This window comes from Mobula birostris, chromosome 16, assembly GCF_030028105.1.
Source record: "Mobula birostris isolate sMobBir1 chromosome 16, sMobBir1.hap1, whole genome shotgun sequence".
Classification (NCBI taxonomy): Eukaryota; Metazoa; Chordata; class Chondrichthyes; order Myliobatiformes; family Myliobatidae; genus Mobula; species Mobula birostris.
This window is the reverse complement of record NC_092385.1, coordinates 36,608,749-36,624,008: the sequence shown is the minus strand read 5'-3', so window position 1 is coordinate 36,624,008 and position 15,260 is coordinate 36,608,749. Positions and strand designations below refer to the sequence as shown.

At 41.4% G+C, this 15,260-nt stretch overlaps 1 protein-coding gene across 7 annotated transcripts in view; it reads right to left on the bottom strand.

Moving 5' to 3' along the window:
- The window catches only part of LOC140211100 (microphthalmia-associated transcription factor-like), a 259,427-nt gene extending 248,464 nt beyond the window's left edge, over window positions 1-10,963 (bottom strand). For 6 of the 7 annotated variants that reach the window (XM_072280550.1, XM_072280552.1, XM_072280554.1 and 3 more), the window contains exon 1: window positions 10,698-10,963. In XM_072280550.1, the coding sequence (XP_072136651.1) occupies window positions 10,698-10,801 (104 nt within the window). In that variant the 5' untranslated portion in view covers window positions 10,802-10,963. Of the gene's footprint in view, window positions 1-10,673 lie in introns of all 7 variants that reach the window. The other variant, XM_072280551.1, reaches the window with a different exon arrangement.
- Between the last annotated feature and the right edge of the window lie 4,297 nt (window positions 10,964-15,260).

Below are 15,260 nucleotides of genomic sequence, written 5' to 3'. Positions count from 1 at the left end.
AGAAGGTGGTTGATGGGCAGAGACATGTTGAACTGGAATTCCACAGCATGGAGCTCAGTGACTTAAAGGCATGTCCACCAATGTGCAAATATCCACATGGACCAGAGTTGAAAGAACAAAGAACAGTCAGGTGAAGATTTTAAAGATGTTGGCAGATATAAGCAAATGCTGAGCTGGGGACAAGAAGATGTGATGATGGAAATGAAATGTTTCTACATAGAGATTACATTTTTTAAGAGGAAGTGTTGAGGAATTAAGAAGGGAAAAAGGTGAAATACATTTTGAGACAAGCCAAAGTTTCTGAGGATGAAAGATGGGAGAAAAGTGTTAAGAGTTTTGAGTTTCAAAATGACTTAGCCCTGGGTGAAAGTTTGACAAACATCATAGTGGTGGCCATGGGTAAATTAGAGAGAGTACTCGCAGTAGAAGATTTAGGGTATTACACTCAGCTTGGGCTCCAAAAAGAGATCCAACTTGAAGTTTTCCTCAGTCAGCTATAGGAAATGTAGTCAATTGACAAAATCACAAAATTTTGCTAAACAGATAGGTGACAATAACTTTCACCTGTTGTTTCGAGATTTTACTGGAGGAAGTGGCAGTCTATTGATAAGTGAATTACTAAAATTAATCGCAGAATGGAAGTGAATGCAGGAACAATACACTCTTTCACAGAGTTGGCAGACGACAGCCGATTGGGTAGGTAAATGGGTAGTTTGTGAGGTGGTCTGCACTTTCTATCACTTACTTGTGTGTATGCTCCCAGTGTATGGACACAAGGTTCTCAAACTCATCCCCATGGTGCAGGGAATTCCAGAAGTCAGTGTAAATGTTTCTCCAAGGCAGCTCCAGCACATCCTTGAATCTCTTTTTCTGTCCATCTGGTTCTCTATTTGCACATTAGAGCTTGGAATAGATGGTTTATTTATGGAGACTGTCAGGCATTCAAGAGAAATGGCCTATCCAACATTGTCAAGTGTAACTAGGGTTGGATGTCAGAAATCTTGGCCTGGGAGAGAGGACACTGACATTAGATCACGTGTTCCAGTGAATTAAGGATTTTATGACATTTTCCAGTGTCTTGAGTTGCCTGATGCAAATAGTTAAAAACACAATGGAGGGCAGGAATCATTTCTGCCTGGTAGGCCATGAGTTTTGTGGTAGATCTAAGGTTTTGATATGCATGCATCCTTTTTCTTAATCAAACAAATATACCTCTATGGTGAAGTGAATTTCAATACTGATTTCTGCCTTTATGAGGTAACAAAAGAGAAAAGGAACTGGTCCATATTTTCCAGGCTTTGACAGGAGGCATGTCAGAGGGTAGCATGATATGGCAGAGATGAGTTGATTGAAGACTTTGGTCCTGCAGAAGTTGTAAGACCAACAGAGAAATAAAATCAGCAAAGATTTATTTTTGTGACCTTGATTCCAGAGTGTGATCACCATACATTGAGCAGTTTTGCCCCACATGCCAACTCCAAGAAAAATGCAAGGAGCAGGACCAGCCATTATGCAATTCCTTCTTCAAACTCAACAAAAGCCATGTCTCCATCATCCACGGGGAATAGTACAACACCCTCATCAAATTAACCTGCACACAGAAATTCACCACCATCCTAACAACATAAAAGCTTAGGGTCTAAAACCAATGGGTCTGCAAGAGAACCAATCTCTGTGAAAACTAATGTTAAGTAAGGCATAATCCAACATTTTCCCAATCTTTCTTTCTGTAAGGTTGCAACTCGCCTCCACTAAACTTTCACAGGTGTGTTGCTAATCTTCAGAACTTGGAGAAACTCTTTAGTATGGATACAGATGTTCAGCCCATGACTTTACTAAGACTATGAATAGGAGAAAGTGCAGCATAAAATCACAGGGTCCTCCAGAGTTAAATCTGGACATGTTGCCATTGTTGAGTAAGCAGTTTCTGTAACTAGATGGGTTTGAGAGTAATCAAGGAAGGACAATCACACAGGAGTTGCACAATGAAAGCCAGCTACTGGAGAACTGCATTGTTACTGTGCCAATTATTAGACAGGTCAAATAGAGATAAGACACTATTGATATAGTAAATGAAATGTTGCTTGGGCTTTGTTTCGGTAGAAGGATGAAAACTAAGCTGAAAAGGTTTAAATGGGGAAGTGCATGTCAGATGAGCATGCATAATGGAAAATATAAATTTATCAATCGTCTCCAAGGACACAGAACTACGGTGAGTTTCTTGAGGGGCTGCTTGACCAGGATTTGGAAAGGGAAAATAAAAACATTGTGAAATTGTGACCATTTGTAAGGTCAGCCAACACGGGCTAGAAAGTATCACAAGCAGCACAGTGTGGCCTCCTCTGCACTGGTGAGACCTGATGTAGACTGGGGCACTGCTACGTCGAGCACCTTTTCTCTGACAACAATAGGCAGGATTTCCTGGTGGCCGACCATTTTAATTCCATTTCCCATTCCCATATCTCGGTCCACAGCTTCCTCTCAGGTTGGAGAAACTACGCATAATATTCCGTATGGGTAACCTCCAGCCTGACAGCATGAACAATGATTTCTCCAATTCATGGTAATTTACACCCCCCACACACATACATTTTCTATTCCCTGTTCTGGCTCCCCCCTTACCCTTCCCTTCTCCTCACCTGCTTATCGCTTCCCACTGGTGCCCCTCCTCCTTTCCTTTTTCCCATGGTCCATTTATCCTCTCCTATCGAGCTCTTTCTTCTTCAGCCCTTTACCCTTCCAACCCATTACCTCCAAGTTTGTTACGTCATTCCCCCTTCCCCACCCACCTGCCTTCCCACTCACCTGGTTTCACCTATCACCTGACAACTTGTACTCCTGTCCTTACCCCTCCACCCCTCACCCCCACACACTTTCCAGTGCTGATGAAGGGTCTCAGCCTGAAACAATGATTGTTTATTCCTCTGCATAGATGCTGCCTGACTTGCTGAGTTACTCTAGCATTTTATGTGTGATCAGCATAAAGACAGACAAAGGAACAGAAGACCAGTTTTAAATAAGATTAGCTTGGAAAAGGATGTGTGGGTGGGAATGTAAACCCGCCCAAATGCTGAAAGTTTGGATAGGTGTGTAATGTATGGAAGCAGCAGAATAAATGGATGGCCTTGACTGACAAAGAAAAAGCCCCTATGCTACTCACAGTTGAAAGCAAGAATAGAGGGAGAGAGGGCAGTGAAGTTTAAGAAGATGATTGAAAGCTTTTGAAATTAACCTAAAATAACAGTAGTTTAGTAGAGAAGTAGTGGGCCTAGTTGACTTGTCACAGTTCAATAAGACAGTGTAATGGTGGGTAAACTAGCTGAGAGCCAGGAATATGCAGTAGGAATTCAACAGAGGCAAAGGTGGGGGTGTGGTTTTTTAAGAGATAGTGTCAGTGAGAAGAATCAGGATGAATAACAATAAAGGTTTTACAGGGGGCAAAAACATCAAAAATAGAATAAAAGTATATTTTTGTTCATCAACAAATGCCAGTAAAATCATAAAGACTACAAGAAGTTAGGACATTGAAAGTGCAGGTGCAAGTAACAATGAACAGCGTTTTGCAGGTATGGAGACAGAATCAAGAGGAGCTGGAAAGAAATTGGATCAACCAAATAAAAATGAAGTAGGTAATAATGCCCTTGTGAACACTAAAGATCATAAGTGTGACTATCTTTATCAGGAGGCGAGTTTCTCCGAAGGTGCAGATTCAAGGGGGAAAAAAAAGAGGCCAATGAATTCAGGAGAGTTGAGAAAAATGGAGAGATCCATTTCAAAGATTACATTAACACAGCAACATTGACCCAAAATATCAATTCTGTTTTTCTCTGTGAGGACATAGCCAGAAAGTAGTCGCTTTTATTTTTGTTTAAGTATGAGGAGTTAATGCATAGACTGGGTTGGCCAGAAGATATTTGCAGAAGATATCTGCAAGAGAAATGTGAATTTTAAAATAAAAGCAAAAGATGTCAGTCAGATTGAGGGAAAGTAGAGATGCCAGAGAAGCTAGAAAATACGAATAACCCAATAATCATTGTCTGGAAACAAGCCTACTTGCTTCATTACATTTATATTTTAAGAATAAAACTGATTGGGGTCTGTAATAGAAGACTTAAATTGTTGTGATATTACTGCTGAAAGCAGCAACATACTTCCTTTCCTCTGCTAGGATCTAAAGAACACCAGTAGTTACAGTCTTTCCACTTCACATTGATGTGACTGGGAGTCAAATAATGCTCTATTTCCTCCCACAATGAAATCTAACATCTTATGAAAAGATCAAAACTCATGTTTCAAGCAAATATACATACATCATTTAGCTAAAGCATATCTGAAGAATAACCTATGAACTGAATGAGTTTGTCCATCATATATATGATATGCCATTATACATTCCCAGTGTGTTGTCTATGCCCAGACATTTTGAGAGACTTATTACTACCCACCACAAATGTGCAGAATACATATAAAGAAGAAAAATAACAATGCACAAGAGAAAATCCGAAAGTTACATAAAAGAAACCATTCTCTCTCTCATGCTCCAATTTTTAAGCACCAATGCAAACTTAATCAAAGCTTTTACATCTGTAGAAACTTGATTAAATGTGTCAACTGAATAAAAATACTTGTTTTGATTCGTAAAAGTAATTTTGGCCTTTCAATGGATGCATTCCAGGAGATTGTACTGGTTGTCATTGTTTTACTGATAGTAAACAGCTATACAGGTTTGCTCCATGATAAAGTCTTCAGGCCACTGCCAAATCACACAAACATTGCAATATTTTACCACTGGACAATATTAAAAATCTTACTTAAAAATAGAATGAAAAACGGTAGGATTTAAATGTTCATCAAATCCTGTATAAATTGTTCGCTAATCCCCAAACAATGTTATAAATTCTTATTAGTAATCCTAAACATCTCTAGGCCAAATATAACGGAGCAGTACAGTACAGAACAGGCCTTTTCCCATACAACTAACCAATGCAGACCTACTACTCAATCCTTCTAATCCTTCCCTCCTATACAACCCATAAACCTCCATTTCTCTTACATCCGTGTGCCTATCTAAGAGTCTTTTAAATGTCCCTATTTTAAAGTTTCTACAGGCACTCCTCACAGTGTATGCATCAGAGGTTTGTATACTCTACTGTTTATGAATGTAATATATTTTATTGTTAGCTCAATGCAAACCAGTCAAAAAACTCAAAGATCTATTACAAATAATGATGATTGGGAATGCACTATCTGAAAGAGCAATGATTAAACATTCTACACTAACGTTTAAATGGGGAATTGATATACAATAGAAAAAGAAAGAGTGCTACCAGAATCTGGGGAGGTAGAGTTGGGGGGGGGCAGGGGGAGTGGGGAGTAGGTTGCATGTAAGGTATTGAATCGAAATCAGAAACCAGGCATGGCCCACAGACATAGGTGCAATGAGCTGGGACTAGCACAATGGGCTGAAAGGTCTCCCTTAGTGTACAAATCTTGCTGATCAGTGCTAACAGTTCTGCATCTAACAGCCAGCAGTCACCATCCAAGTACCATGTGGTGCCCAATGAGAAAAAATAACCTTGCTAGAACTCCCCAACTTATGATTTTATATGTATTTGTTTTATGCTTTTACTTATTTAAAATCAGCACATTTGTTTAATTTAAAATATACTAATTTTAAAAATATCGTACTTAAATACATTACAAAGCAAACATTGGAGATCATGCAAGATTCTCATATTCTCAAATAAAAGCATTATTGTTACTTTAGGAGGACAATGTGCATTTATGTGTTTATATCCAGGAATACAAATCTAAACTGACTGACCTCCTTTACAAAAAATGTCAATGTTAACCAGATACAGATTTCACTAACCCAACAATTTAATTAACTACCCTATTTGTACATGCATTGAGGTCCTATCATTTTATGGGGTTTTTTTTGCAAATGTTATTGTGTCTTTTATTCTTAAGCATCAGAGTAAACAACATATGCCTTGAAAATTGCCACAACAATTCATGCTATTTCCCCGTATGGTCAGAGTAAAATGTCAGCCTACTCAGGCATTTTGTAAAATAAATTCTCACTGCTTGCTTGCCTAGCAATTATGGTCAATCCAGTCAGCACACACATTGCTTAAGTAATATTGTACGCACTCACTAAACCATCAGTTTTATTTAGTACGCAAAGTGCGTAGTATAGTAAAATGTGTATGTTTCATCTCTCTCTAAGTCATAAATTTGTACAGGATGCAGGTTAGGACATTTATATGAATAAACATTTAATTTAGAGCTGCATGCTTCACTCTATATTAACCACCATATTTTGTCACCATTTAAACAGCACAGATTACAAAAGAAAATTGATTATTGATGAAGACCTTGGGGATTAAAAAAATACCTGAAATTATCTTAATACTGAGCAGTCTGTCACCTAGAAATTCTGGTGCATCCAAACTCCATGTGATAAGTTAGTCTAAACCCCAGCTGGATGTTCCAAGAGGATTAATGTATGAGAACTATGCCTTTACATGCAGAAATCACTTCAGAGATGCAAAGGCAACTCACACTCAAAATGCATAGTAAAACAACCAGTAAAGGTCATCACTATGTTTCAATCGGGGGGAATTGTTAAGTAACTCTATATCATTCAGAATCTAGAAAATGAGTTCAGTTTGGAGGGAAAAATATTGGCCATTTTGTACAACTGCATTATGCTTTCTGAACATTCAGCAATGTCTAAAGCCCTATTTTAACAGCAAGGACTTAAATTTCTATTATTAGTTCCCCCCCCCCACCGCCACACACCCTTGCAAGTGTAAAAAGACAATGCAACAGACTTTACAACATAGACAGAAGCACATAGGGAAAGGGCACATGGAGATTTTTAAAGACGACGGGAGCCAGCCAACTGAAAAAGTCAATAGGCCTGTAAAAGCAGCCAGAGAGGGAGAAGTGGGAAACAGAAGTAAATGCTAGGAAGAGGAAGATATACGCTTGGCCCTCAAGACAGAGGAGAACTCAAAGAGAAGATGACTATAGGGGAGATAGGATGATACAATAGAGGCATTTAAGAGGCTATTCGACAGACAAATGACTACACAAGGATTGAAGGTACAGTATGGGGACCAGATGCAGGCAGAAGAGGTTTAGTAAATTTGGCATTAGGTTTGGCACAGACATAATGGGCCATAGGGACAGTTCCAGCAGTATACTGTTCTAGGTACTCACTAGTGGGCCATGCAGAAATCATAGACATCGGAGCATATAGTCCATTAAGTCTGTTCCACCAAGCCATCATGACTGATTTATTATCCCCTCAACCCCATTTTCCATCCTTCTTCCCGCAACCTTTGGCACCCTGACTAATCAAGAACCTATCGATCTCCGCTTTAAATATACCCAATGACTTGGCGTCCACAGCCTTTTTGGCAACCAATTACACAAAATCACCATCCTTTTACTAAAGAAATTCCTCCTCATCTCTGTTCTAAAGGGACATCCCTCCGAGGCTGTGCCCATGGGTGCTGTAGACTCTATTAGAGGAAACATCCTGTCCACGTCCACTCTATCTACACCTTTCAATATTTAACAGGTTTCAATGAGATTCCCCCCCCAACCCTTATTCTTCTAAACTCCAGTAAGTACAGGCCCAGAACTGCCAGACACTCTTCATACATCAATCCTTTCATTCCTGAAATCATTGTCTTTAAGCTCCTCTGGACCCTCTCCAAGGCCAGCGCATCTTTTCGTAAATAAGGGACCCAAAACTGCTCTCAATACTCCAAGTACATTCTGGCCAATGCCTTATAAAGCCTCAGCATTACATTCTCGCTCTTATATTCTAGTCCACCTGAAATGGAATGCTAAAATTCATTTGCCTTCCTTCCTACCAATTCAACCTGCAAATAAACCTTAATGCAATCCTGTACAAGGATTCCCAAATCCTTTTGCACCTCAGATTTCTGAATTTTCTCCATTTAGAAAATAGTCTGTACCTTCATTCCTTCTACCAAAGTGCATGATCATACAACTCACTACACTATATTCCATCTGCCACTTTTTTACCATTCTGCAGACTCCCTACTTCATCAATAGCACCTGCCCCTCCACCGATCTTTGTGTCATCTGCAAACATGGCCACAAAGCCATCAACTCAGCCATCCAAATCACTGACATATAACCTCCTTTATTCCCTCTTTTTGCCTCCTGCTTGTCAGCTAATCTTCTATCAATGCTAATTTCTTTCCTGCAATACCATGGGCTCTTATCTTGTTTAGCAGCATCATGCAAGGCATCTTGTCAAAGATCTTCTGAAAATCCAAGTAAAGTCAAATTAGCTGGTAATGAAAGCGTGCAATAGGCTTCTGCAAAGGACGGAGCGTGGAACAGCGAAAGACAGATAGTGTTAAGGAAAAGTGATCTTGATAGTTAAAAGGTCAGAGAGGAAACTGAGCTTGTCAGTAAACAAAAAGAAAACTCAAAAGCAACGGCAAGCAGATTAATTTACCTGCATACAAAACTGTGCGGCCCAGGACTCTCCAAAATGCAAATATAAAGTTTGCCAAAAAATTTACACGTATTTACAGAATGAATTACTACATAGTCACATGGGTGTAAACCAAGCAACTTTCACCTTATTTTGATAAGATGCTTGTGGTATTACCGAAAATAAAGCAATGCGCACAATTCCATGTTCTGGAGCGTTCTAGTGCATGATCTGCAGCGCACTTGACAACCTTTGCTTTGAGAACAACAAAATTGTTGCCTTCAAAAGATTACACTACAACAAGCAGGTGTAGAAATAATCTGGGAAAGTACACCTGTCCCTTGGGTCCGGTAGAAGAAAACAATCACCAACAACATCTGCTAGGGAAATAACTGAAATAAATTCAGATGAACAGATCTGACGATGGAATGTCAACCACATGGTTTTGATTTAAAATCATATATAATCTACTCTATAGTGCACTACAGATTAATATCATGTAGTAAACGGATAGAGAGAAATTTGTATCTTTGGTCCAAATTAAAGCATGTTAATTTTACATCTCTTGTTTAAAAGGCAATGCCTTTTAGTATTCACTTTATAAATAAACAGAATCAGAATAAGTTGGCTGTAAAGTGATGAGTGATTCAATTTTTTAAAAATACTTTCTACAGTAGTGAACCTCAGAGAATGCATGATGTCCAACTTTCCCCACGGATAATATGTAGATTTCCTGCTCTCTCATGAGAATAATCGGGACTTTTCATGATTATGATGCCATATCAAATTATTTGGAAACAGGAAAACCGAATGTGAAATTATGACACTACCAAATTTCGCGGCCTGACATGAAGACGCGTTATAGCTCATATCTTCCAGGCTCCAAAAAGGACACTCGTTTTGTTATGCTGTGATGCTGTGATAATGAACAAATAAGGCAGCTCCTCGTAACACGCTGAACCATACATATATTAACCCTTATTCACATCGCGTGCGCTCACCATATGGTTCAACCGTTTGTTCGGTCCGACTGAAGGCGAACACAAGACTGTTTAAATTCGAAGATGTTTACACAAGTTTTTTTTATTTGAAACTAATTAGTGCAAATTCTTTATGGTGGCAGGCATTCAAATTCAGAGTAGAACGGTGTAAATTGTACAATAATTTATTAACATCCAAAGTGAGCTCTTAAATGTTTATTGTGCCGTGCAATTATTTGACCAGATTTGACCTCCCCTCCTCGTTTAATTATCACTACGGGATAATAGTGAAATGTCACCAGGCGTCCCATCGGTTTTTGAAGCCGATAGGCTCGGATTCTTCCCTTCCAAGGATAAAAAGCGCCCTTGCAAATGACGCCTGTGCAAACACTCAACAACGTAACGCCAAGCGCTTGCAGTAAGCTATCTCCTTCGTTTAACCTACAACTTCGATCCTCGGCTCTATTTTGCAAATGCCCTGCGAGGGAGAGACTTTTCAAAAAAAAAATTCTCGCAGCTACGGCGTGCTTTATACGGTACATTTAAACAACACAGTTACTGCTGGCAAGTCGTTCAAACGTGGGACCATCCCCCGCCTTCACGTTCAGGATAAGTTAAGCAAGCTCGAAGCCGTGTATGGAATGGCTGTGAATCGCCGTCACCCCCACCCGCGACAACAGCGCAGGTCTGAGAGTAAGCGACACGCACCCGGCTGGCACAACATCAAACTCGGGTGAAGACAACCCGCCCCAACTGTTAACCCTTCCCCAACACACTCGCCCCAACCACGCCCCCCCAGCTCACACAGGCCCCACATCAGCTGCCCCGCCATCGCTGTCACCCTCGCCTCACCCCACAATCTTTCACCCACCCCCCCCAGCTCACTCTCATCCTGGTCCCCCTCGTCACTCCTTAAATATCACCTTGCCATCCCTCTCGGCTACTTCTATCAGCTCCCCTTCCCACAATTTACCCAATCTCAGTCAATCCCCAAACCAGTCCCTCTAAGTCCTTCTCCACTGTCACTTCCACTTACTCCTTAATTCCTTACAGTGAACCCCCACACCTTGATCACCCACCTCCCCTTCCCAGTCTCCCCACCACCACCATCTCCAACCCCCTCCAAAGTCCCTGTCACCCAGTCACTCCGCACAATCACCCCCCCCCCACACACACACACCCGTCACCAATGTCACCCTGACTCCCACCTCCTCACTGCCGGTGCCACTGACCTGCGGCTCAGCGGTTGGCTCTTCAGCTCGTAAAACGTTTTCACCTCTTCATGGAATTCCTCCCCGACATCAAAATCCGGAACGATTCCCGACTCCGACTGCATGAGTCCGGAATGATGGGCAGCGGCTGCACAATAAAGAACCCGGCGCAAATTTCAGGCTACCCCCCAGAGCGACGGCACCGCAATAAATGTCAACAAGACACAAAGTTCTGCTGAGTGACAGACGCTGTCTCCGCTTCGGAGCCGGAGCTGGAGCTTCGCCACCTCCCCTTGCCTACTCAATGCCGAGCTTGCGCTGGGTCACCGGGAAATGTAGTTCCCTGTCGATTCCAACACATCATCTTCGGCTGCAGTTATGGAAAAAAGCTAACTACAAATCCCAGATGCAATCGCGGTGCGCAGACCGTCCCTGGAACATGTGCGGCTGAGTGCCCGGCCGGTAGAGTTTAGATACAGTGAAATGTCAGCAGGTTTTATTGGCTGTTGCTGCAATCACCACAGTAAATTCTACTTTCATTTGTTTGCGCCCTTACGGCCAAAGGGCAACCACTGGAAAATACTGGTTAACACATTAGTAATGTGGGGCATATGCTTAGCCCGACGCCCTGGTATTTCTGTTTATGTCATGTCTTGGTTGTATTATCCAAATGCAAGGATCTAAATCCGGCAGGCTGCTTGTCATTTGAATTTTTCCTGACGCCCCTTTGTTCCTGCATATGTGTTTATTTTTCCCAAAGCACTTTGATGCGTCAGCAAACATATTGTGAGCTCGAGCTGATCTAGCTAAGGGGTTAAAGAAGAAATCCGCATTTTTGTCCTTGTTTCTCCTCCGTTCGAAAATGTAAATTTACAGATTGGTAGGTGAGATTATAAATACCGCGCAGGAAACTGTTACCCCAGGGGGGTATTTTGATTAAAGAAATATACCTGACAGGTTAGAAAGCAACTGTGCGAACTGAACGGAAGAAATTTGGTTCCCAGCCTTAAAGGGCGCAAACGGACCAGTCGCCAATTACAATCAAATCTGTGTGGTATATAATTCTATAAATCCGGTTCCAAAAAGTATCTTTACATTGCGATGTAAAGAAAAAAGATTACTTTCTGGCACTGACTTTCAAGATTACTTTAAATTACCTAAATTTCTAATTACCTCAGTAATTGTTACCTATATTTCTACATTTCATTAAATTGGACATACAGTTTGGTAAGAAATCATTATAATAGTTTTATACTATAAACTTGTCAGATATATGTTGGGTCTACGTTTGGAATTGTATGTCAGAGAATTATGCCAAAAGCTGGTCAGTGTTGCTATGGGACTCTAATGTTTGATCCAATCTACGGAAGAAACACTCATTCAGTTCTGGTTGTAGTGGCACCTGATAACTAAAGGAATTCTGATTTTCCAAAGTGGAAAATGTGCTGAAGGCAAAGAGACTTGGAGAGCAGCAGGACCAACAGCAGAAGGCCAAGAATTGGGATTAGCTGTGCTAGGTAATTCCCTCTCACCCTCTCCCCACCTTCTTTATAGGGCCTCTGCCCCTTCCCTCTTCAGTCCTGATGAAGGGTTCCGGCCCGAAACATTGTCTGATCGTTTCCACTGATGCTGCCCGACCTGCTAAGTTTCTCCAGTGTGTTGTGAGTGTGTTGCTTTGACCCCAGCATCTGCAGAGTATTTTGTGTTTACTAAGTAATTAGCTTTTGGGTGGAGAGAATGGGTAAGAATGGAGGTGGTGTACAGGAGATGTTGCCTGATAAAAGGACCAGGATAATGGTAGAGGGGTAAGTAGTCATGCACGTGTAATCAAGATTGGGGACAAAAATCCTGAAGGACTTCAAATGGAGCATTGAATATTGCATGGTCAGTTGGCCTGGAACAATGGGAATTCAGGAGGACTAGTAATCTGGAACACTGGAGGGTTTGAAAATCTGGAGAATTAGAAGATCCTGGGCCTTGTGAGATGGTTGACAAAAATCAAAACATTGGTGCCTCTTTGGAAGGGGAGGAGATCCAAAGGATTAACAGAAAATATGAGATATTCAGGAGCCTCAGTCAAATGACATCCACAGGGTGAAGGGGATGGTGTCATTCTTTGTGATTGATACACTGGTGGACAAGGATCACCAGTGAATTTTCCAGCCAAATATTGTGAAAGATGCAAAGCATTTGGAAACTTTTGTTAATGTGTTCAACTCTAACTTAATTTTGTTTTCTCACATAACACAGAAACAAAAATACAGTTGAATTTCTTGGCCATTATGTCTGCAGAGACATTTGCCTTGTCAATCAGGGCAAGTCTGAAGCTTAGTCCTGGCCTATAAATTACTGCAACCTGCATTGCAGACTAGACACTTAACACTTTTGTATAATATTTGTCTTTTAGTGATTTTAATTCAATTAAATGTAAAGATATTTATAGTATGTTAAAACAGATAAGAAGAAACGTCCTGCAGGTGTTCTAAGCATTTGTTACAAGGGGGTGCTGGTAGCAGACCCAATTGCAAGACACAGACACTGAAGTACAAGGAACAGGACTAGGATTATCAAGATAGCAAGGTGAGTCAGGAAGAAATGACGCTGGACATTGACACAGGCCCTGGAGGAGACTAGGATTCAGGGCCTGGACTAGAAACACGGGACCCAGACGTGGAACTAGAAACAAGGAGCCTGGACTACTGACATGGAACTCCAGAACCAGAGTCTGGACAAGGACCCGGAATCTTGGTCTTGGTTGGGACTTGGAACCTGGGTCTTGATTCGGAGCCGGAACCCAGGTCTAGGCTAGGACTCCGGACTAGGATCTTGGCAAGGACAAAACGTGGCTACAGGACAGGACGAGGAACCTCCAGGGCAGGACGTGGCTCTTGGACTAGGTTTGGCTCAGCTCTTGGACTCAGTTTGGTTAGGCTCTCGGGTATGGGGCCGGGACCCCTCCTTGGGGCGCAGGGCTGGGATGACTGCTGAGGATTTGGATGGGGACGATCCAGCGCAGGACGAGGAATCTCCAGCACAGGACAAGGAATCTCCAGCACTGGGCTGGGCAGGAAAAGAAGCTCAGACTTGGACAGGGCTGGAACACGGCGCCTGGACTTGGTCTCGGAGCACAGGAACACGGAGCCTTGGACGAGCACAAGAACACAGAACACAGAGTCAGGACACCTCCTTGGGAAGCACAGGGTGTAGGGCCGGGACTTGTACACAAAACACGGACACTAAACACAGGGATACAAAGAGACAGTTCCGAACTCAACGATAGATAGTTTCTTCTCTTGGTGTGGCAAGGCTCCAGTCTCATTCCAGAGATTGAACTTGACAGCGATACAGACAAGGTTGCAGGCGAAGGTTCAGAAGGAAGGGAAAGGGAACAGTCCAGCGAACAATCCCTGGTTTGCAGAGGTATTTACGTGCCAGCCCAAAATGAGAATCAGGTGCCTCAATTAAAGCACCCAACAGATCAAGGGAGAAAACAGGAAAACCCGGAACAAGGATCGATGGACCGGACCGTGAACTGGAATGCGGACTTCACGGACTAGACCATGACAGCATTCATCTGATGCTTTCCGAGAATAATTTCTTCCTATAAAACCTGACCATCTGCATCTTTTTAATTTCTTTGCAAATGTGGTTGAATGAAACCCAAACATTAAATGGCATAAGAACAGTTTTTTTTTCTAAATAATAAGTAATCCAGATAGAACATCGCTGAGAACCTCACTGCAGTTTATTTTACTTTTCATCTTCGAGACACGTAAATGACTGTGGCTACTATTGAACACATCTACGTGGAGCGCTGTCACAGGGAAGCAGCATCCATGTCAAGACCCCCACCATCCAGACCATGCTCTCTTTTCACTGCTGCCATCAGGAAGAAGCCACAGGAGTCTCAGGACGCACACCACCATGTTCAGGAACAGTTATTACCCCACAGACATCAGCTCTTGAACCAGTGGAGATAACTTCACTCACACCATCACTGAACTGTTCCCACAACATATGAACTCACTTTCAAGGACTCTTCATCTCATATTTTTAATATTTATTTATTGATTATTTATTTATTATTATTATTTCATTTTTTTCCTTTTGTATTTGCACAGTTCATTGTTTGACCGTGCTGTTGGGTGCGGTCTTTCATTGATCCTAATATGTTTCTTGGATTGAGTATGCCCGCAAGAAAACAAATCTCGGGGTTGATTATGGTGACCTATATGAACCTTTGATAATAAATTTACTTGAACTTTGAACTAGTAAACAGAGCTCTTCAGGTTTGCCCTTTATTTATTTCAACAAGACCCTGACACAGAAACTGGCGATGATAAACCAATATAAATTAATTTAAGTCAATTGGAATTAGCAACAAATACTGTAAATATTTGGGGATCAGAAGTTTATTTATGTAAACAATGTGGTTTTGTTGGGATTTTTAGGTCCCTTTTCAGTCTTTCTGCAAATGAAAATAAAATGAAGTAAAAAATTACAAACCGCTCATAATTGGCTTTCCAAAAACATCTTATTTATTTCTTCACTGCGGTTCTCAAGGGTACTGGATTGTTAGTATTT